At 35.0% G+C, this 20,935-nt stretch overlaps 1 protein-coding gene across 8 annotated transcripts in view; it reads left to right on the forward strand.

Moving 5' to 3' along the window:
* Positions 1-20,935, forward strand: part of LOC136837046 (uncharacterized protein KIAA2013 homolog) — a 31,817-nt gene extending 10,882 nt beyond the window's left edge. For 2 of the 8 annotated variants that reach the window (XR_010852561.1, XR_010852562.1), the window contains exons 4-17: positions 215-451; positions 796-950; positions 2,345-2,433; positions 3,595-3,715; positions 4,176-4,292; positions 5,872-6,036; positions 6,479-6,582; positions 8,841-8,928; positions 10,462-10,601; positions 10,985-11,137; positions 11,397-11,521; positions 11,939-12,110; positions 12,672-16,175; positions 20,576-20,935. Coding sequence is in view for 4 of the 8 variants with exons in the window: in XM_067101626.1 (XP_066957727.1) it covers positions 215-451; positions 796-950; positions 2,345-2,433; positions 3,595-3,715; positions 4,176-4,292; positions 5,872-6,036; positions 6,479-6,582; positions 8,841-8,928; positions 10,462-10,601; positions 10,985-11,137; positions 11,397-11,521; positions 11,939-12,110; positions 16,115-16,166 (1,718 nt within the window). In the remaining 4 variants the exon portion in view is untranslated. The remainder of the gene's footprint in view (positions 1-214; positions 452-795; positions 951-2,344; positions 2,434-3,594; positions 3,716-4,175; positions 4,293-5,871; positions 6,037-6,478; positions 6,583-8,840; positions 8,929-10,461; positions 10,602-10,984; positions 11,138-11,396; positions 11,522-11,938; positions 12,111-12,671; positions 16,176-20,575) is intronic. The other 6 variants (XR_010852559.1, XR_010852560.1, XM_067101626.1 and 3 more) reach the window with 3 other exon arrangements.

Genomic DNA, 20,935 nt, shown 5'->3' on the forward strand with positions numbered 1-20,935 from the left:
CAGCCTGGTCCCTACTATACAGTATTTGGTTTCTATTACCACTGACCAGAGGAGTCCAAGTGTATTTATGTATATCCTTTTATTGGAAGGGAGTACCTCTAGTCACCAAATTATCTGTAGCACAAAAACTAATAAATGGATCCTCATTTTTATTTACAGGCCCGCCCCATTCGGTGAACAAAAGTTTCATTGTAATTTAATGTATTTTTGTCAGATTCTGCAAGTAGAAGCCTGTCTGTAAGATTAGATCGCTTCTGGCAAGCTTTTCAAGAAGATGATGCTCACATCTTGCACGTCCCCGCAAGAGACGACGAGAGACCGTTCATCCCATATGTTGGTAATGGTCTCATGGGCCTTTCCTTAGATCAGGAGAGTCCAATATATATTAGAAATGGGAGGACTCTTTCTCTGCCTGTAAACTATCGTCCAATAACCTTAATGTCAGTTGATGGTAAGTTTGTAAGGAAGAATCTTGGATACAGTACTAAAGCCGATGAAGCCATATGCAGTCCAATGCAGTTTTTATTTCAAGTACAGTACTGTACATGTGGAACATGGGCCGAGTGCAGAGATTCTGATATAGTGTTGACAGTTATATGTGACTATCTTAATTTTAAGTAACTGTTTGAGTCAAATCTTGATTAGAAACTATTTAAGTAAATATTGATATCATAATTTTACTTTTGTTGACTATGGTAGTATGTTCTTTGTGATGTATAACCTGATAAACAAGCAGTCTGTTAAAACAAGAGAGTTGAGTACTGTTTCAAATTTACTTTGTCCTCCTCATTATAGGTGCATCTGTGAAAGAAGCCATTGTAACAGAGTATAAAACTGGAGTCGTGCATCGTCTGCAGTCATGGGAGCAACCAGGTGTAGGATCCATAGATGTGACATACCAGACTTATGCTCATCGAGCAATGCCAGCATTACTCCTTCAAGATATTAAGGTATGCATATCTGAACTCATGAAGATTAATGTGCTTTTAACCCTTATCCCCTGAAAAACTGCAATCATGGCTTTGCTAGCAGAAGCCACAGTTGGTGCCCTGCTATGTACTGTGAGAAATACACAGGACATTGCCTTATCACTGGCTGACAGATTCCATTGCCTTATCACTGGCTGACAGATTCCACCTGACAAAAAAGCAAGCAATCCATGGATTAGTTTCTGTTATCACTTTAAAAGGTGTGATAAAAATGTGAAGCATTTTGGAGTACAGAAATGTGGTGTATTGGTCTCAGTAAATTACAGTAGTACTGTATAACAATGATGTTGCACAGCAAACCTTAAAAGTTTAGTGTTCAAGATTTTTAATATGTTATTATAAATGCACAAATCTTTTAATATAAGGAATATAATCTATTGTCAAAAAGCCCTTTAATCATAAGCTGAGTAGTACATGCTGATGGTTCCCATCATACCAACTACTGTAGATAGATTTTGAAAAAAAAAAGACCCCTACTGTACATTACATGCTCTTTTATCCCGGTGAGGGCCATTTCATTCCTCCATGCTAACTTCCCCTTAGAATACATGACCTTTCTGCCATCCATTAATTGAAAATTTTCAGCTGAAGTAGGAAAAAAGTCTTCATCAGAAAATGTGATGAAAAAGTTTTTATGAGCACTGAACAGAGACTTGATCCATATGTGCAGATGGGTCAAGGTCACCTGGTTGAGTAGAATGGTTATAGTAGCCAGTAGTATTATGATGAAAAAAACTGTTATTTGTCATGGCTCACATTTCATTTGAATCCTGTGCTTACAGCAGTGAAAAATCAAAGAAATTTTTATTATTTACACTAAACTGATTCAATTAATGTACTGTACTTTCATCTTTAAGACAGTTAATGCCAACACACTACATGGTAAAAGAAAAGGGCTGGTTGTTCCTCATGTATGCAAGAATATAAATGAAATAGACCTTTCGTTTTGATTAAGTACAGTATATCCAAAATGTAAGCAAATCAGATCAAGAAGCTTAGAGGGTTTTGTTGGCCTAATACTCTGTTAAAAGTTGGTGATGATGAGTATTGTACAGTAATACAATCAGATCACTATCACATTTCTAGAATTGTTGTCGTGGCCAGAAATATCTCTTTTTAAAAGAAGGGAAAAAATTGGCAAAAGACAGAGGTAATGAAACTGGGTGACATGGTGGAGAGAAGCTGCATGAAATGTCTGGTAGTGAGAAGACAGAAAGTAATGTATGTAGCTGGGGACTGAAAGGATGCTGTTGAAAACTTATTAGTGCACGAGGGAATTCTGTAGGCAGTCCTCTTATGCTGAAGTTTACGTATAGTTCTGTACAGTATTGTAATCCAGTAGCGTCTCTTTTCAGATTATCAACCCCACCAGCCAAGATACCCTTGTTGATATTGAACAGATGGGTCTAGGAGACTGGTTAGGAGCTACCACAGAAACTGTAAAGTAAGTGGGATTATTTTTTAAATCGTTTTGCATTACTCTGAAGTATTGTACAGTATTTCCATTAAATTGATTTTGCTAGTTTATTTTTCGCATTATTTTAGTACCAAGGTGGGACCTAATTACATTTTTTTTAATTTAGTAGCTCTGAAGCCACTGCTCATAAGTCCTCATTACAGTACCATGGTTTGGAAAGGAATAATTCAACATGAATGTTGTTCATGGCATTTCAGTTCAGTGCTTTCATTCAGCTTAATTGATGTTGGTGGCAAATCGTATTTTAACATCAGCAAAAGTTTTAATAAGTTTCCCAAAGTATACATGAACATATATAACCATGACTAACCATGTACAGTACAGCATTGTAAATATAACTCTGGTATTGTATTTACTGGCATACAAGGCATGCTATTTTCTGAAGAAAGGCCAAGGAAATGATTGTTCATCTTATCAGGTGAAAGTCAAGTGTACAAGTTTTGGCTACTGACTGAGGGCAGTTTGTTGTGGTAATGATTACAAAATCCCACCTGAGATATAACAGAAAGTACAGTGGAGTCTGTAACAGCTATACTTGAAAGATGTAAAAGCCACGGAAAGAATTATATTTCTCCACAATTAACCATATTTTATTCCAAGTTATATTCATAATTTAAGAAGTTGAATAGAAACAAATAGTAAAGTACATAAAATATAATTATATCTTGGGAAGAAAATACTTCAGCAGATTTATATTAGTAAATACTATACTGTACAATTGTCAGTAACTTTTATCTAAAGTACTGTAACAACTCTTCAGTAACTTTCATCTAAAGTAGCAACTCCAGTGAGCTGCCTTTTCTTCATACAAATGTTGTAGTCCTTCTTATTTCTTAGTCCATATAATTCTACTGAATGTTGTGCTGTACTTGTTATTGTCATATGTTAGTTAATATTATGTAAGGTGGCAGTACATACCAATAGTATTTTATTTATACAAATGTCTGATCGTATTCTCCTCTTGAGACCTTAGATTTATAGTCTTAAAAACTATATTTTATGTAGATTATCATGGGTAAATAAGTGTATAAGAGTCTGTACAAGTCATTTTTTCAAATATTATCCTATCAGCCTTAGAATTTGGTGATTTTTTTCTTTGAAACTTAGTTATGGTCATTTGTTTTGCAGGTTACAACATGGTGAAGGAGACCATGAATATACAATTATTAAGGGGTTTGTAGAAGTACCTGATTCACCCAATATCATTCCTGTTGCTATAGTGACGCTGAAAGTGCCGTCCAGCTTAGAGGTACAGTTTTTGCTGTATTATATGAAAGATAACCACTTATGTTATCCCAATGCACCCATCATACCATGCAGATGACATAGTATGCGCAATCTCAGTCAGACTCTGTTCATGAAACTCCTTGTCTTCACAAAGTCTAATCTCTGTAGAATTAAACCAAGCTGTTTAATCACACTTCAGTGTTTTTACATTAAAGTATCAAGTGATTGTCATTAGGTTTCTAACTGCATTGGCCTTGTTGAACTATTTTATAATATTTTTTTAATAATAAACTACAGTATTGGTATCTTTGATTTTCCGTAATAGGAAAAGTGCCCTCCAGTTATTCTTTTCATTAAAGAACATAAGGTTATGGGTTAAAAAAAAGCTTTGACTGGGTGGTATGATTGGAAAATTATATTTGAACACTCATTATCATGGTAATTATCATGTAACATGCAACTAAGATTTTCCCCTTTTACAGGTCAAATCGCACCTTTCGTTGACGTTGCATGTTGTAACTGCAGTAAATTACACAGATCCTATTCCTAGAAAAATGTATCAGAGTGTAAAGGAAACAGTTGCACAAAGTGCTCTTACGGTAAGTTGAAAAATAATCTTTGATGTTTACAAGGTGAACAGTTTTCGTTCTCAGCTTTTACACCAAAAGATGTATTAGAAACCAACAACATTTTTTCTTAAAGTACATTGCACAGTAGAGCATTACTGAAATTTATAGATAAAAGCATGGTAGAAAATAACCAATTAGTATTATATAATATTTTGAAATAATTTTTTTTGGAAATAGAAATATTTATTTCCATAGGGAAAGATTGGTTTATTATAAGAATGATTGTAAAGAAAATACAGGTAAAAAAATTCAAATACTGTATAGGAGGACATTTTTTTCCCGATTTGTACTAAAGACGAACAGTAGTATAGTAATCAATTATCTAAACATAATTACTGTATTTGTAAATGATTTTTGTAGAGCTCTGAAAGCTTATTTTCATCTGTTTAAACCATTTTGATTTGTAGCGTATGCAGTTCAGTTTCTCTTCAAATGAAATGACAGGCAAAGAACTTGGAATGTAGTTGCCTTGCCTCAGGTGTCTGATAAATGTGAAAATTTAAGTTATGCCATGTGAAGAAAGTCTTGGCAACCTGTGTATATCTAAAAACAAACCTATTCCTTGATTGGCTCTGCTTCCTTTTGCCCCTCCATCCATGGCCAGTCGACAGCCTGCTCTATTTTAAAAATCTGTAAATTAGACCACCGAGACAAGTCATCATTTTTTTTTACAAGTAAAATTTGAAGTACGATGTAAGTAGGTCTAGGGCATGAGGATCTTCCCACCAAGATCTTTTCATTGATGCTTTTTCCCTAACTACATGGTTTTCCAACAAGATTTAATTGTTAGGTGTATTACTGCGTGTATTGTGCAAAGGCAAGGTTCAGTCCCTGTGCTTTTCTTTTATGTTATAAAGCTAGTTATTAAGTCAGTTTTTGACTTATCATGTTTTAGCTACCATAGCCTAGATTTTTTTATTACTATGTGTATGGTTTGTAGTAATTATTTTTTATCATACAGCTTACCCATGTTTTTTTCTGTAATTTTGTTTGTCTCCCCTCTCTGTTGTTATTTTGTCATTTTCATAGTACTATATGCCACAACAAAGATATATTGGCACCCTGTGCAAACAGTGCAGGTGTTTCACAGCAAGTTTTGAGGAACCACATTTGCTGGAGAGGACAGGCTGGCTTGCATTCAGGAGCTGACATGTGAGATGTGCAAGGTTAGAAGTGTCCCAGTGGGCCTTCTGTAACACCGAGAGGTGCTGTTAGCATCCTGAAGCTTCTTAATGAGGGAGCCAGTTCCTTAGGCCCTTGGACAATTACATTGTGACTTGTTCCTCAGATATAGGAATCATTAGAAGAACTGAAAAACTTTGAATTATAATTCATTGTTGCTGATGCATCATCATCTTTATAATTATGTATTTAGAAGAGATAGACCTACTGTCATAATAATAGTAATAGTAATAAGTAAGGCTGTAGTTGCACCCTTCTAGCTGCTCATTTTATCAGTTAGGACAGAATAGTTGAAAGTGAATCCAGCTTATAAAAGTGACTTAAAGCAGATTTAATTTTGCTACAACATACATTTTCTTCTTTTCAGGTCTTGAAAAGGGCTGTCACAGGAAGTATAAAAAAGCTGCGCACAGAGCATTCTTTGATCTGGAACGAGCTTTGGTCATCAGGGTTCTGCATTAGCCACTCCAAAGCAGAGAATGCAGTTAATGGAGATCTTATTAATGCTACCCTCTATCATGTCTTATCACAGGTAATTACACATTTAAGGTCATCTCAACATTAAAGTGTAGATGTGCATGGGATTTTCCATGTGAATTTTTTTCCATTTTTATACAAAACCTTAAAAAGATCTTTTTCATTAGAGACATAATCAAGAAAAGCTGGTTGCAACCGATTTGAAAGTCCTTATTTTATTTTCAGTGTTTTCTTATAGTTACATATGACAGTGAAGTTGAAAGGAGAGTGTTTGCTCATGTGTGCTTTTGTGTTTACGGAAAATGGTTCTTGAATTTTGCACACATCAGTTTGCCAATTGTTTTATGATCTGTTGTGATACAGTATTTGCTTTTGTCTTAATTTTATTTTTGAAAAGGTCATGCTTTCCTCTAAAGTCGCTCCTTAACATGAATGAAAGAACTCATGGGTATGCAGCTCCGTTGTAAAATAATTGTTAAAATTTCTTATTTGCCCAGGCAAGAGCTCCCCTTCATGAGGTAATGACTACCGAGGAACAGAGATCTTCCATTCTGCGGGACATTGCTTATGCAGAGGGATGCTATGGAGGACATCCTACTCTGTGAGTTTGCAGTAATGGACCATTGTCACTTTTTCTTGTGATATGCAAATGTTTACTCGGCTTATTTTCCGGAAGAAGAATTTATAATTGTTAATTTGCTTATTTTTTGAAACCTATGCTTCTCTGCAAAATTCTTTAGGAATATGCAAAGTAAAATCAATTCACTCTAATAGTTTGTGTAAAAGGTCAAATAATAGGGTTCTTTAATTTATAAGGTTCTTGTACAAGAGACATTATATCGATGAATTAATTACCCCATAAGGGGTTACTCTCACAATGTGCCATACACTGTAGGAAATAAGAAAGGTGATTCGCAGTCTCCCTTGACTGCCAGCTTCATTGATGTCTGTCTTCTCATCCCACTTAGCTTTTCAGCTTGTTTAACTTTTTCTTGTTTGAATTTCACTTATTATACAAAAACAAAACCCTGCTTATATAAAAACCCTTCAGAGTCTGTAAATGATAATTCAGTTAATGATAATGACAGTGATATTAATAGCAGTTGCAGCTGCATTTTTCTTAAGGTTTTTTTCTTATTAGCTGCTTCTCTTATGCTGGCAGAGTGTGTAGCAATCTAAGCAGTCTTATGTAACCTCGCATAACAGGTGTGTTGAGGGTGGTCTGCTGACGGGAGGAGTTGGTATGACCCCCATCGGGGTTAGTGTAGCACATTGGTATTATGGTTGATGCTACTGGGTGGGTTCATGAGGTGTACTGTCCTTTGGTGCCACATTGAGAATTGGTAGATTTTGATTTTAGCAGATGTAGAGAAACTCCTTTTTTTTACCATGTTCATTGTCAGGTTTACATGTATGCACAGGGCTTGTCTGCCTCATTCCCTTGTACATCATTGTCATCATCATCATCCTGTCTAGAAGACTTCAGCAGATCCCTTAAGTTCCTTATTGATAAGGGGTTCTCTGTGTTCTTTTATGTGTTCCTTAACATTGTCATTGATCAAGTCATTCCTACCAACTTCCTTAGGATCTTACAATATAGTATTGACATCTGTATCAGTAATGGGGAAGCCTTGCAATGTGCAATTCTCAGGCATTATGACTTGCAGGCCCCTGTAACAGGCACAAGTGTACCTGTGTTTGTGAAGTACTTTCATAAATACATGATGCAGGAGTGAGGGTTAGCATCAAGGGCAAAGGTGAGACAGGTATAAGTCAGTTAAGTAGGCTCTGAGATGCCATGATCAAGTGGTTGCAGCGGTAATGTTATGTTAGACAAGAGCATCTCTTCCCTTTCTCTTTTGCACTTTTAATAGATTGCAGATGGCAAGGAGCATTGTCAGTTATGAGGAAGACTTTGAACAGTAGCCTCTTTGCTTTGAGATAATTCTTCACTTCAAAAACAACATGGCCATCATGCTAGCCTTTTTGTTGTGTTGCCAAAAGAAGGGCAGGCAATTGGACATGTTCATCAGGGCCAGGTGAGTGTTTGCTTAGTACACGAGGCCAGGGTCCTGTTATGGACCCTCATGACTGTATGTACAGTTGAGTATCTTCCACATGAAGCCCATCTCATCACAGTTGAAGACTTACCCTGGAAGATAGCCTTTGTCTTTCATGACTCAGCATTTTTTTTTTGGAATGATGGTTCTGGCTAAGTATTAGTGAATTGTGAGTCTCCCAGGATCTCCAGGTACTTGAAGTTGTAAGGCATAACAAAGGTAGCCAGCCATTCCTTTCTAGGCCTCATATCTTTTCTCTGTATTCAACCCTGCAAGTGTCCCATCGTTAGAGGGGAAAGTGCAGTTTTGCATAAAATTCTGCCATTTAGCCACAATTCATAAACAAGTGCTGTCACTTCACCTATGAACCTTAGAGACATTTTTGTCTTTGTAGACTGGTCTTGAATGTATAGCATCTTTATCTTTCCCAAATTAATTTTATTTTTGACATGTTAAGTAGTTTGTGTGTTGTGAAATATGGAATTGTTGGAAAACAAAATTTTGTTAATACAAACATATTACAGTACTTATATTGGGAGTTCCTGTCTCCCAGCCCTGCTTTTCTTACAGCTAATGGAACAGATGGCATAAATGTTGACTGTGATTACTACTAGGAACCCGAGGATCTACCCGTGCATTCCTAGTAATGACTACCTTCCTTATTATTTATTTTCAGCAGCGTCACATTGTTTCATGACCATGGAGTGGGCTGATTATGAGTAATGGGTTTGTTGGAAAAAGCTAAATTTTTTTTATTTGTTTGTTGTATTTTCCCCTCATGTTGATCTTATTCTTCCAGTCAAGCAGATCGCCTTTGGTCCCCTCTGGATTCTGTAGAAGCTGTAAATACAGTGGTTGGTTACTGGATGGTCACCTTAGAGAAACAGGTAATTTTGAGGTACTATAGTTTCATGCAAAATTGCAGTAAAAATTTTTTCTGTGGTTCTTTCGAACTTGGTTAGAACAATATTGTCAAGGGTATTTAGACTGTATGTTTATAGTACTTGAGTTGTTTATTTTATGAGTAATATTTTTGGGAAATCCTTATAACATTTCTCGTCAAGACAAGTTGAATTAAATTTTGAGGTGCAGGCAAGCAGTAAAGTAGTATATTAAGAAAAATGGCATTTGTGCTCAAAGGGAGAAAAAGAAATTTATCCTTTTGCATTTGCCTTTACAACAGCGACAGGTATTATGCTAGTGAAAGCTGAAAAGGCTCTTATTTTTAGGTTTAAAGGATATGAACAGAAAATTTTCTTGTGGGAAACAGTGTGTTCTCAAAAAGTGCTCAGCCTTCATGAGAACTTGTTGAAAGTGACCTCTTGAGTGAGTGACACCAAAACATTCACTAGATTTGGGTTCAAAAATATAAGTGGATTATCTGCATTATTCAGTCAGCTAGCTGCTGCCAGATTTCTGGGTGAATTGAATATCATGAAGAGAACGGACTCTTTCCAGGGCAAGCTTTGATAAGTGATGACACAAGTTTGTTTTGGAAGAAGATTTCAAATCAGTCTTATATTCACAAAATTGCAAGCAGCTGGACTTGAAAGTGAAAATAAGAAGACTAGGTATTTTTGTGGTTGAATATTTGATATGAAAGAAAATAATTTGGTGTCACTCTTGGGAAAATAATTGCCCTGAAATGCCTAAAAAGCTCTTTTGAAATCCTGTAATTTTAGGTTTGAACGTAAGAGGTCCAGAAAATTATATTAAAGTGTACATTCTTAATTTCTTATTTGTGAATGTAAGTGGTCACATTTAAAATGGAACAAAATGCTTTAAGCACTTGGTAAACAGTATCCAGTTCACCCAGCTCTGCCTTCCAAATTTTTTTATTCACACAAAGTAATCAAGGTAAATTTTTTCCATTCTTACGACCTTGTCTTGCATTGTCTTATTGTGTATGAGCAAGATAAAGTATCTTGGATGGGAGGAGGATGGTAGGTAAATACACCTTCCCCCATGTCTCTAGATGTTTAGTTAGTAGCCTACCACAGCAAGCTAGAATATTTTTTTTTTTGTGTGTGTTTTGCAATCAGTAGGACTTTTTTTTTCTTCAATTTTTTTTATTGACATCTACTACTTAAGTACTTGCAGTATAAAATAGTTACGCAATTTGCAGTAATCCCGCACTGTCAGTTACAGTGCATCATTGAATAAACATTACAAGTTCAACATCAATTTTATTTTTATATTTTTTGAGAGAGCCATCTTTATATTTTTTGTAGCTAAAGTGTACTCTTTATTTATTTCTATATTTTGTAATGTTTAAATATTGATGCATTACAATATTGTATTAGTGGCATTCACTATTTTATGTGACGCTGGGTTTACAAAGGTAGGGTTGGAACTGCTGTAGCCTAATTCCTCATACACAGGTTGACTAATGTATATATATATATTTGTCCTCTTGTCAGGGTTGCCATCAGTTAGTGAGAGCTGGGGCCAATGGCATCATGCAAGCAATGCTGCTAAGTCTAGGTGGCTTGCGTTTTAAGAACCAGCATCTTGAACTCAACGCTCATCCAAAGGATCTCCACAGGGATTATAATTTTAGGTTTGCACGCTATAAAAGTTTTTTGAAGCTTATGTCTGGAGTGTAAAGATTTGTATTGTAGTTTATTTTGCCAAAGGGACTTTTGAAAACTCATAAAAGATTTACCGACAGTCTGTGACGCCTGTTCTTGGCTAGTTATTTGTGTGTTCATCCATCAAAAATCCTTTTAGTTTTAACGTGTTAGACTGAAAATTATGGATATATATTTAATCATATTAATGAAGTTTTTACCGTTTGGCAAGATTGCAGTTGTTTTTATGCTCATTTATGTTTTGAATTTTATGTAGTGTTTGTCTTGAATAGTGACTGTACTTAATTTGTCTTAGTAATGTTGAAACTCTGTGTATGCAGTCTGTGAATTGTATTCTCCATTTATTTTGCAGGCGAATAAGTTATGGTAATGCAACCCATTTAAATATTTCCATAATGGTACAAGAGGAGGATTACAAAGCAGTCATCTACACAGCATTAGATAGGTCTGACAGAAACTACTATGCATGTGATGCTGGATGTCTTGATCCTCCTGTTCAACTCAAGTGAGTAAAAATTGCTGCTAATTACTAGATAAATGCATTAGGATATATAATAATAAAAGATGACTAGATAAATGTATTAGGATATGTAATAATAAAAAGATATGTGTATTTGTTACACATTTAGTATTACTGTAATTCTCATAGTTCTGTTTTTCCTTTTCTCACAATACATTAGAAATCTATTCTGTGGTTGCCTGCTTACCAGAGTTAATGGCATTTACTGGTTACTGACTGTGGCTCTTTCATTCTAATCTTTCAGGCAGGAAAGGCAAGCCTTTCCAGTCAAGCTTACAGAGCCAGTAACAGCAATATTGTATATCACATCTGATAAAGTTCACATGGAAGAACTTAAACATACAATTCATGTAAAAGAAATTGCCTTAGGTAAGTTCTTTTCTTTACACATATTTCTATGTAGTTGTTTTTTAGTTCTCTTCAATATAAATTGTTCTTCTTTCATTTATTAGTGATTTTTTTTTTTTATATAACTTGTGCCACGAGTGTTGACCCACTTAATAGGATGTTGATTGGTAGTGTGTATATTGCAAAATTTGTGGTACTGTATTTCAAAATTAGATCAGGCTCTCAGTTACATACCAACTTTACTTCAGTTTTACATATGAGGACACTAATTGTAGATATTTTTTGTATGCCTTATGTATGGTTGCTGGGAATATTATGCAAAGGCTGTGAAAAATGCAAGAAGTATGGGTACCTTTGGAGGGGAGCCAATATATTCAAGGGGTTTTGGTCAGACAAGGATTTGTTTTATAGCATTTACATCAGTTTTTCCCTTTACAGCTCCTCCACACGAGCATCACGTCATAGCTATGCACAAACATGGCCACAAGTGGGGTGGCCTGCCAACGGTATTCTGGTTAACGATCATCGCACTCATTGTTATTTTCCATCTTTTCCTCATTAAGCTTGTCATCAATGAATACTGTGGAGGTGATATTAAAGTTCGATACAGGTAAGCCGTTATCGTTGTTGCTATATAAAGTACAAAATATCACTTGCTGTAAGATCATGGTTGGTATCTACAAACTAAATTTTTATTAAAAATTATTTTGTCACATATTTTGTAAAATGCTTAACCTATTCAAAGGCTACCCCAAAAACCTTAGCCTAACCTTACGATTTATGTAGTATACTGCATGCTTACAAAAATCAAGTTGATGAAACCTATTGATTCCACTGTGGTAATAGCAGTATGCATTGTAGGATAAAATAAGTCCAATTAATCATTTATTGCCTTAACTTTTTGCCAGTGTAGAACTCCCACTCTAACTGGATTCATATCAGTCAAGACTTAGCAAATAACCATTGTGGTTTTTGTACTTCACATTCTGTTACTGCCTTTTCTTCATCTATATTTTTTTTTGAGACATCATGGAGTCCACATTACTAGTTCCCAATTATTGCCTTTGCTAACAACATTGCTTTGCTAATTATAGATCCACTTCCTTTTGTTCCCTTTCTGTGTCATGTTTTAGATGTCTGACTACACTCTTCCAACTTTGGTTTTCCTTAGGCTCTAAGATCCAGCAAGAAATTCACCTGCATGGTAATATCATGTCCTTTCTCAACGTCTTTGCCAAGAGCTTGAACAGAAAGCTTTTTGTGTGCTGATCTACTTAGCTGGACTCAGCAGCTTAAGGGGAATAAATGGAGTGCTGCAGTTGGTCTTGCTGTGAACATTTCCCCCTTTCAGGCTGACAAAGGAGGTTCTAAAGTTGCACTAGTCAATGAATATATGGGTGATTCTAGTAGCTCCTCTTAATCCTCAACAAGAATGGTTCATAGACTTCATTGCTATGGTGCTGGACCCTTTCTGGAGGCTTAAGTGCCAGCAAGGATTTGATGAATATAATCATGAACTTTGTCTAGTTAATTCCAGAGTCCCATCTGCTGGTGTAGTTGGGATCTTTTATGTCTCTACACGAGTCCTTGCCAGAAGCAGTTCGTTATCTTCCAGTAAAGACCATGTTCTTTCTGGCACTGGTTTCCTCATGGAGGGTCAGCATATTCCATGCCTTGTTGAGGACTAACTTATTCCAGGGCTTCTCTATTGACCTCTCTTCACCTGGCTTTGTGGCCAAGACTTGGGTCTTAGTAGTGTGGACATAACTGTCACCATGTTTCCCATCCTAGCCCTATCTGAGGATGCGTCTAGCGCTGTCCTATAAGGACAATAGAGATCTATGGAGAGAACAAGGCCCTCTGGTCAAGTTATTTTACTTTACCTGAGTATGGGTTGGAGGAGGAAGATTGTTTTGAAGAAATCAATTTTTTCACTTACGAAAGAGTGAAGATGAAGCAGACATTACCAGCACTGTAGTTATGATTTGTGTAGTAAGGATTTGGTGAAACTGAGATTTGTATGTCCACAGTAATAGGTCAATACAGTATATAAATAATAAGTATATATGGAGAAATTTGTTTTTTGTTGATACAAAAAGAAGTTTATCACAGTGTAAGAGTTATTTAAAATGAAATGAAACAAAACAGGAAATATATTTTACTTCATTTCTTAAAACAAGTTCACATATAAACATTTCATATTTATAAGCCTACTTTGTATGTTAGAAATATCTCAATACAAGAGCTCGCATGTTATGAGAACAGACTATATTTTTTCATTATGCCCAAGTTATTACAAAAGTAGTACAGTAAACCCCTGTATTCGCATTCTCATAATTCGTGGACTCACGCATTCGCGGGTTTCTCTGTGGAACATATCTAGCCATTTTTTGCGGAAAATTCGCCCATTCGCGGTATTTTTCACTGAGAAATATTCACTAATTACTGTATTTTCATATAATTTTCATGAATAAATGCACTTTTTGTGATAAAACTATTAAAATACTCAGGTATATGCATTTTTACAGGGTTTTTCTGTGTTTAAACTATCAAAATGGGCAGTTCTAAGTGATGATTTTAGAGGGGTTTTAAGTATTCGCGGATTTTAGCTATTTGGGGGGGGGTGAGACGCATCCCCCGCGAATACAGGGGGTTCACTGTAGCTTGTATGGCTTGAGAATACTGTAACCTGCAAGGCCGTTTTTAGGAGGATTATACTGTAGCAGCTAAAGCTTATTCTTCCTAGTTGAATTTGCAAGTATTTAAAAATTTTTCATAAGGTTATCTATGCAATATTTGAGTCCTGTTCTGCAAAGCCTTTCTTGTTTTTTTAATTTGTTAATTTTAAGTTTTTTGTGGTTTCTCATATTGCACAAAACAAGGTCGTGTTGACCACATTGTACCTTATCTAAGAATTTATTTATTTCCACTTCTAATTTACTTTACTTGGGTCATCATTACTTAAGCTGGCAAGTTACAATACCTGCTATTGAAATAGCACCTTTGAAATATTAAGTTCATTTGCAGCACTGTTTTGTGATTAGCTCACTGTTCATACTTTTAAAATATTTTCATAATTGTGATCATCATTTGCATTCAGATTTTTCAAGGCCTTACAGTCTGCCTCATAGTACTGGACTTGCAGTGAATTCTAGCCTTTTATTCCACCTGTGACCAAATTGTGGAATCGTCTTCCTAGTCGATGTAGTTGAATTGTTGGAGCTTCAGGATTTTTAACTAGGTGCAAATGCATTTTTGTTGGCCAGGCTCATAAGTTGTTTCATTGAGGCAGTGGTCTTATCTCCTTGTTTTTCTTTTATTTATCTTTTATGTAGTTTATTCTTTACAATTTATTTCTTTTCCACACTAGACTGCTTTCCATATTGGGGGCTTTTGGCTTGTAGTATCTTACATTTCCATCTAATTACAGCTTGACTAATTATAATAATATTGAAATTAGATCAATTTAATTATTAGGCAATTGACCCAGACCACTAAGTCCCATTGATAAGGTAGATGCTTAGGCCACAGTGAAAAAGCAGTGTTGTTGAATCTTAAAGACATTTTATTAGTTCAAGCTGACTGCTGAGTTATTAAGTTTTAGACTGCTAAATAGCAAACATGGGAGTAGAAAAAGGTACTTCGATAGTAAAGCAAGCAGAGAGCAAACAGAACAAGTAAAAATTAAAAACAGAAACCAGAGCAGCTCTAGCCTGCTCAAAACGGTATTAGGAAGACTGTTACCGGGAAATGTCTGCTTCAGAGTTTTCAGGTCTACTCAAGAATATGCTTTTGCTGGCATGTTTAGATGGTATTAAAATACAGCTCAAATAAACATAACACTAAGAGAATATAGCAAGGATAACTCACACAAACAATGAGTTATTATGTTTGACTTTTCAGTATTCAGGTAGTAAGAATGAATTTGTTGTTATTCCATGAAGCTAAGAAGCGTTACCTTTCATAACTCGATATAGGTGAATTCATTTGACATTTTGCATCTGTGGCTAAAGTGTCACAATGCCAAACAGGCTTCACTAATTCATTCATTCAGTGCATATTCACAAATGCAGTGTAACAAATAATTTGTCATATTTTAACAACTGGCTACCACTATAACAAGCAACTTTGAAGTTGGGCTTGTTCAGTCTTCTGTGAAAGTGGCCAAATGAACTAGGTGCAAACATTGGTGGCCAGATGCTAAAACATGTCAGAAAATGTGCACATGTGATGCTTCTGTTTGTAATAAGGGATCAATATTGTTTAATTTTGAGCTTCAGATTATTTTCATTTAGTTACGGTATAAACATTGGCGTGATGTACTGCATTGTAAGTTTTTATCGTTTTTTGGGTTCAAGTCAGTGAGTTGAACAATTGCTGACAGTTTTTCTCTCTTCCCAGGTATGAGAAGAGAAAGACTCCCAAATATACTTACTAACTTCAGTTTTTGTCAAGTTTTATGTCAATGTGCACTCAACAGAATGCTTACACGTAGAGGATATTTCATTGTGGGGTGATATTCAGTTTCATAAAGGTTTCCTTGTTAAGGACTTTTATTAAAACCTTGTTTTTAGTGTTATACTGTCAGTTTCTTTTCTTTTTTTCTGTCATTAGATTGTTGGGCCAGAATATTATTCCACAAACTATCAGCTCAGCTGAAACTTGATAAAGAACTGTAAGTCTGGAGAGTTGTATTTTCACCATTCAGCTTCTGTGCACCATTTTGAAAACTGAAATGCAATGTGTACTTTGCTGCTTGTAACTGATTTGCTCAATAGCTCAGGCAAGTTTCGGTACAAATTAATTAAAGTTTGCTGAACACAAAGTAATCATTGTAGTTGAGAATTGTTAAGGTTATTAATGATAGTGTGTGTGTGTGTATGTGTGTCTGTCCTAGTGGCTGGTAAGGAATTGTGGCTTCTTTGTGCGTGTTTTTAATCACAGTAACTGAAAATAGTGAGTGAGCTTAGAAAATATTCTTTGATACTATTATCTGACTGATCTATTGTTCTAAAGATTAAGGCTTTCATGTTCATTGGAATGACATTTAATGACCAGTGGTTGAAAATTTGAACAGCATAACCATTTTATTGGCTGTCCTTGCAGTTCATAATTTAACATGTTGGACATGAAATTAGTAGCTATTTTGTATAATCTGATTTTTTGGCATTAGGATTGGATTCAGAATTCTGTTAGATTTGTGGTTGTATAATCTGATTGTTTTTAGCACTTGGATTGCATTCAGAATTCTGTTAGATTTGTAGTGAGCGAATACTGAATGAATGTTGCTTTGTTTTTACTGTGTGCTCTATACTTGTTGGTGGTGTGCATTTTTATGTCCCTGGTTTACCATTTGGGGGCACCTAGTAACTTCATTTGCCGTCATGTGTGTCTGTCTGGCATTCACCATGTCTGTCTCTTCACTAAAGTTGAAGTTTTTTAAAGTATTAAAATATTAATATCTTAAAAGATAAAAGATAAATACTAACAGCTTCATTTATGTTTATGGGTGATGGGAATTCAACATTTTATATGGTCCTACTTTGAAAACAAAGGTCAAATAAAAATTTGCCAATGCTAGGTACACTTGGTTTCTCAAACACATTTTGTAATATTGTTGGAAAGCCTAATCCAGGCTATTTGAACACAGTTTATTACCAGGCTGGAGGTAAAGGTGATATATTTTGTTAGTTTTGTTTGTTATGTGATAGGTAAATCAGGAGTTATGCCAGCAAGGGCTCATGTTCATTGAGTAACCAAAATACTGTGTAGATATATCTTGGGCTGGGCATTTTTATGCATAATAAGTCAGCTACTCAGGACTAACTTAGGGCAGCACAGCCATTAGTATTCTTTCAATGTACAACCATATCTGCTCTTGTGTTGAGCAGGTAAGCTTAAATTATTTGTTGTTGTAAGGTACATTAAGGCAGTTTAGGGCGTCGTCTTTCTTAATGAACATAATAAAAGTTTTTTCTTAGGTTAGTTTGTAAGCTATGAACTGTAGACTGTAAAATGTAGACACTACTTCACAGACAGTATTTCCGGTACACTTTCATTATACAAGAAACAATGTAGGCAATTTTTTTAACTCACTTTATCCTATAAGGTCACAAACAATTAAAACTGAAGTATGGAGTGTTGTAATGTTTATTGAATTTAATAACAAAACACAAATAACTTTTTCTTACCCAATTTAAGCTTGTAATGGCACTCCATTCTGTATTGTGTTTATAGAATACATAAAGGCCTTAAGCTGATTCTTGGTCTTTGTACAGTATTTCTGAAAAAAATTTCAGCATTGAAGAATCACTAACATTTGACACAAGTCAGCTGTCTAGTAATGTTTTAAGCATATCAGTTTGCATGCCAAAGACTGATTTACACAAGATGCATTTTCCTTCAGTTTTTACACAACCTGGACAATCACTATCACACCAGATATTAATACTCGAAATAGATGGATGAATTACATTCACTGAGTTTTGGTTGCAAATGGTAAACAACAGATGAGTGTTGTAGTGTACAGTGTGGACACACACACACACACAGCTTTTGTACAGGTGCACAAGAAAAACAGTACCAGTTGTTTAGCATTTGCAAATTTACTTAGAGTAGTAGGTGCATTAGAGAGTGTGTTTCAGGTTGAGAACTGGTAGGTCAAGTTTCCAAAGGTGCACCTGCAACAGAGTAAGGGACTTATAAATGTGCAAGGTTTCCAAAGATTTCAGGAGAAAATGAGTGGACATTTGAAGAGGTGCAAGCACAGGACAGGAAACACTTGTTGCATTTTGTGCCACACGGCATTGGAGGTGGTAGTGATGATTATCCCAAGGTAAAGGGGACCGTTTTAAATTATGTAATAAGGACTCTCCACAGTATTTTAAAGAATTGCATATTTGGTTGCTTTGAGTTTAGTTCTTTTTGTAAAGTCTCTTAGAAATTCCTTATTTGTTATTGTATTCCATTCAACAAGACATACCTTTTATAAGCTTCCTTTTATAACCAATTTCCCCATGTAAAGTTTTGTTCAGTTCAACCCTCTAGTGACTTGGCTTTGTAGTATTGGTAGATACTGATGATACTTAGACTAGGTTAGAAGCAGTGTAGTATTGGTAGATACTGATTATAATTAGACTAGGTTAGAAGCAATCTAAATTTAAGCATTTGTCCCAAGCAGGTCTAAGGAATTTAAAATGTTTGCAGTTCAAGGAAAGATGGGTATCCAACTCAGTGAAGTACAATAGTCATTGTTGCTTGCACTGCATGCTTAAAAAGTAGAATGCTCTTGTATACTGTACTCATAAATTGAAAAGTATGCAAGGCTTGATTTGGAATTAGGAGTTTTAACCAGTAAAAAGAGTTTATTCCAGTAAACCAAATGATTATAGGCCTTGTTGGTACAGTTTCTTTAGCTTATTTTCAAACTGTTAGGTTAGCCTAATTAAACATGTCTTAACGAAACTGTAGTAGCAGACATACTGGTTATTGATGTAGTTATTGATGTCATTGTTTTCAACTCTAATAGTTATGGTTGATATAATGTGTTGTGGTGGCGGTAATAGCAGATAAAATATAGAGGGCTTCACCCCAAATGGAATGTTTCACCACACAAATTCTTAGCTCATCATGACTGGCAGTTCTGCTCAGTACACTAGTATTAATTCATGCACTGTTTCCATGTTTTTTCTCATATTGCAGTTTATGCATGTTGTTTTGTTTTTTAATTGAATTATTGTTATTCTTATTTATTTTCACTTCTATTTTCTTTCTTCTAAATATGGTCATTCTATTATGTGGACACCTGCCTTGGAAGATGGTTTTGCCTGAAAACTAGTATGTATCATCATGGGAAATAAATACTAGAAGTGGAGGTTTCCAAATCCCAGTTTCATTTTAATGTTTGAAACAGTCAAAATTTAATAGACTTGGACTTTTCTCTAATGACTTAATTTAGGTTATTTTTGTCAATTTGTTTTTACACTAAACATGGGTAGTGCCTTGAAGATATAAGGCTAGCATATGTTGCAAATGAAGCTCATTGACAGAAATCACTATCGGTGGTGTGAACAAGTTATGAAATAGAATTGTTGATTAGTTTTAAACATTTTGAAACAAAACCATGTAAGTGTACATACTTTTATGAGATGATAAAAAAAATTTTGGCTGTTTTATTAGATATACTTTCTAATAAGGCAATGGTTTGTTTTTTTTTTTGGGGAATCCAGTACAGTTCATATACAGTACAAACATTAGAAAAAAATACTATAAATATGATTATAGGTAAGTAATGTCAAATATAATAGCCTTAATAAAATTGCCCAAATTGTCAGTTACAGACTATTATGGAATAGTCTAATGATTTTTGTTTTTGGTAACTCAATGAGAACTGCACTGTAATTCATAAAATAATTGTATTAATTAAACTAGGTACCATAACATCAGTATTGTAGTGGCACAATAAGTAATGATAAAGTGGTATCTGTGAAGTAAAGAAGTGGTGTACTAATTTTTGGAGGCAAGATTTCAAAACTTTAAATGTCTTCAAATACTTCACTCTGTCAGTATTGATCATTTGAAATATGTTGGTGTTAGATTAAGGTTATAAGTTCCCACTACTACTGCAAACACAAAGTTTACTTGCTTCATCCATCAACAATTGAGGATTAGAAATAGAAATGGAAGTTTAAAAATTAAGTAGAATCTTTTAATACACAAGATGAATTGGAAAAATGATCAATGTACTGTATTATGCCCACAGATATTTTTATAGTTAATGCAGACATCAAACTGTATTTTTTCATTGTGGCCTTTGCTGGATAATTGAGAGGTAATTGAAAATTTGTGAGATTAATAAAATTTCAATGACCACTTATTTTAAGTAGCCATAGCTACTGTGGTATGAAGTGATGTGTGCATTTGGACTCCCCTTGAGGGCTAGATGCATGCTTTTTTGGAAACAGACCAAATTGAACTAATTTTGGGACTCAGGAGTGCCACTTTTAACATCTGAACTTGACACTCAAGATACATGTTGTTTGTGATGCCTGACCAAAAATTCTCCCTTCTTTTCAGAAAACTGTCCGACTTTTAGCGCAATGAACACCTAACGTAGAGAGGGGACAATGCAAAGCTTTATCATCAAAAGGAGGGCCCCATCCTTTTGTGCTGTACATAATTTTTTGATTTATTTTGATCATGAGCATTTTCATACAGTTCACCTGTCACACTCCTCATTGATTTGTTGTTAGTAATGATTCGCAGTGAAATGTTTTAAGTTGGATTTTTATTTTGTATTTATGGTTATTTATTGGTGTGTATTTGTATATACATTGGATATATTATATATATATATTATGTATGTACTTCCAAGGAAATGTGGGTTTTAAGCTTTTGTATTTTCAATATTTGAAATATAGTTGAAAATAACAGAAA

The sequence above is a fragment of the Macrobrachium rosenbergii genome, chromosome 57 (genome assembly GCF_040412425.1).
Source record: "Macrobrachium rosenbergii isolate ZJJX-2024 chromosome 57, ASM4041242v1, whole genome shotgun sequence".
Taxonomy (NCBI): domain Eukaryota; kingdom Metazoa; phylum Arthropoda; class Malacostraca; order Decapoda; family Palaemonidae; genus Macrobrachium; species Macrobrachium rosenbergii.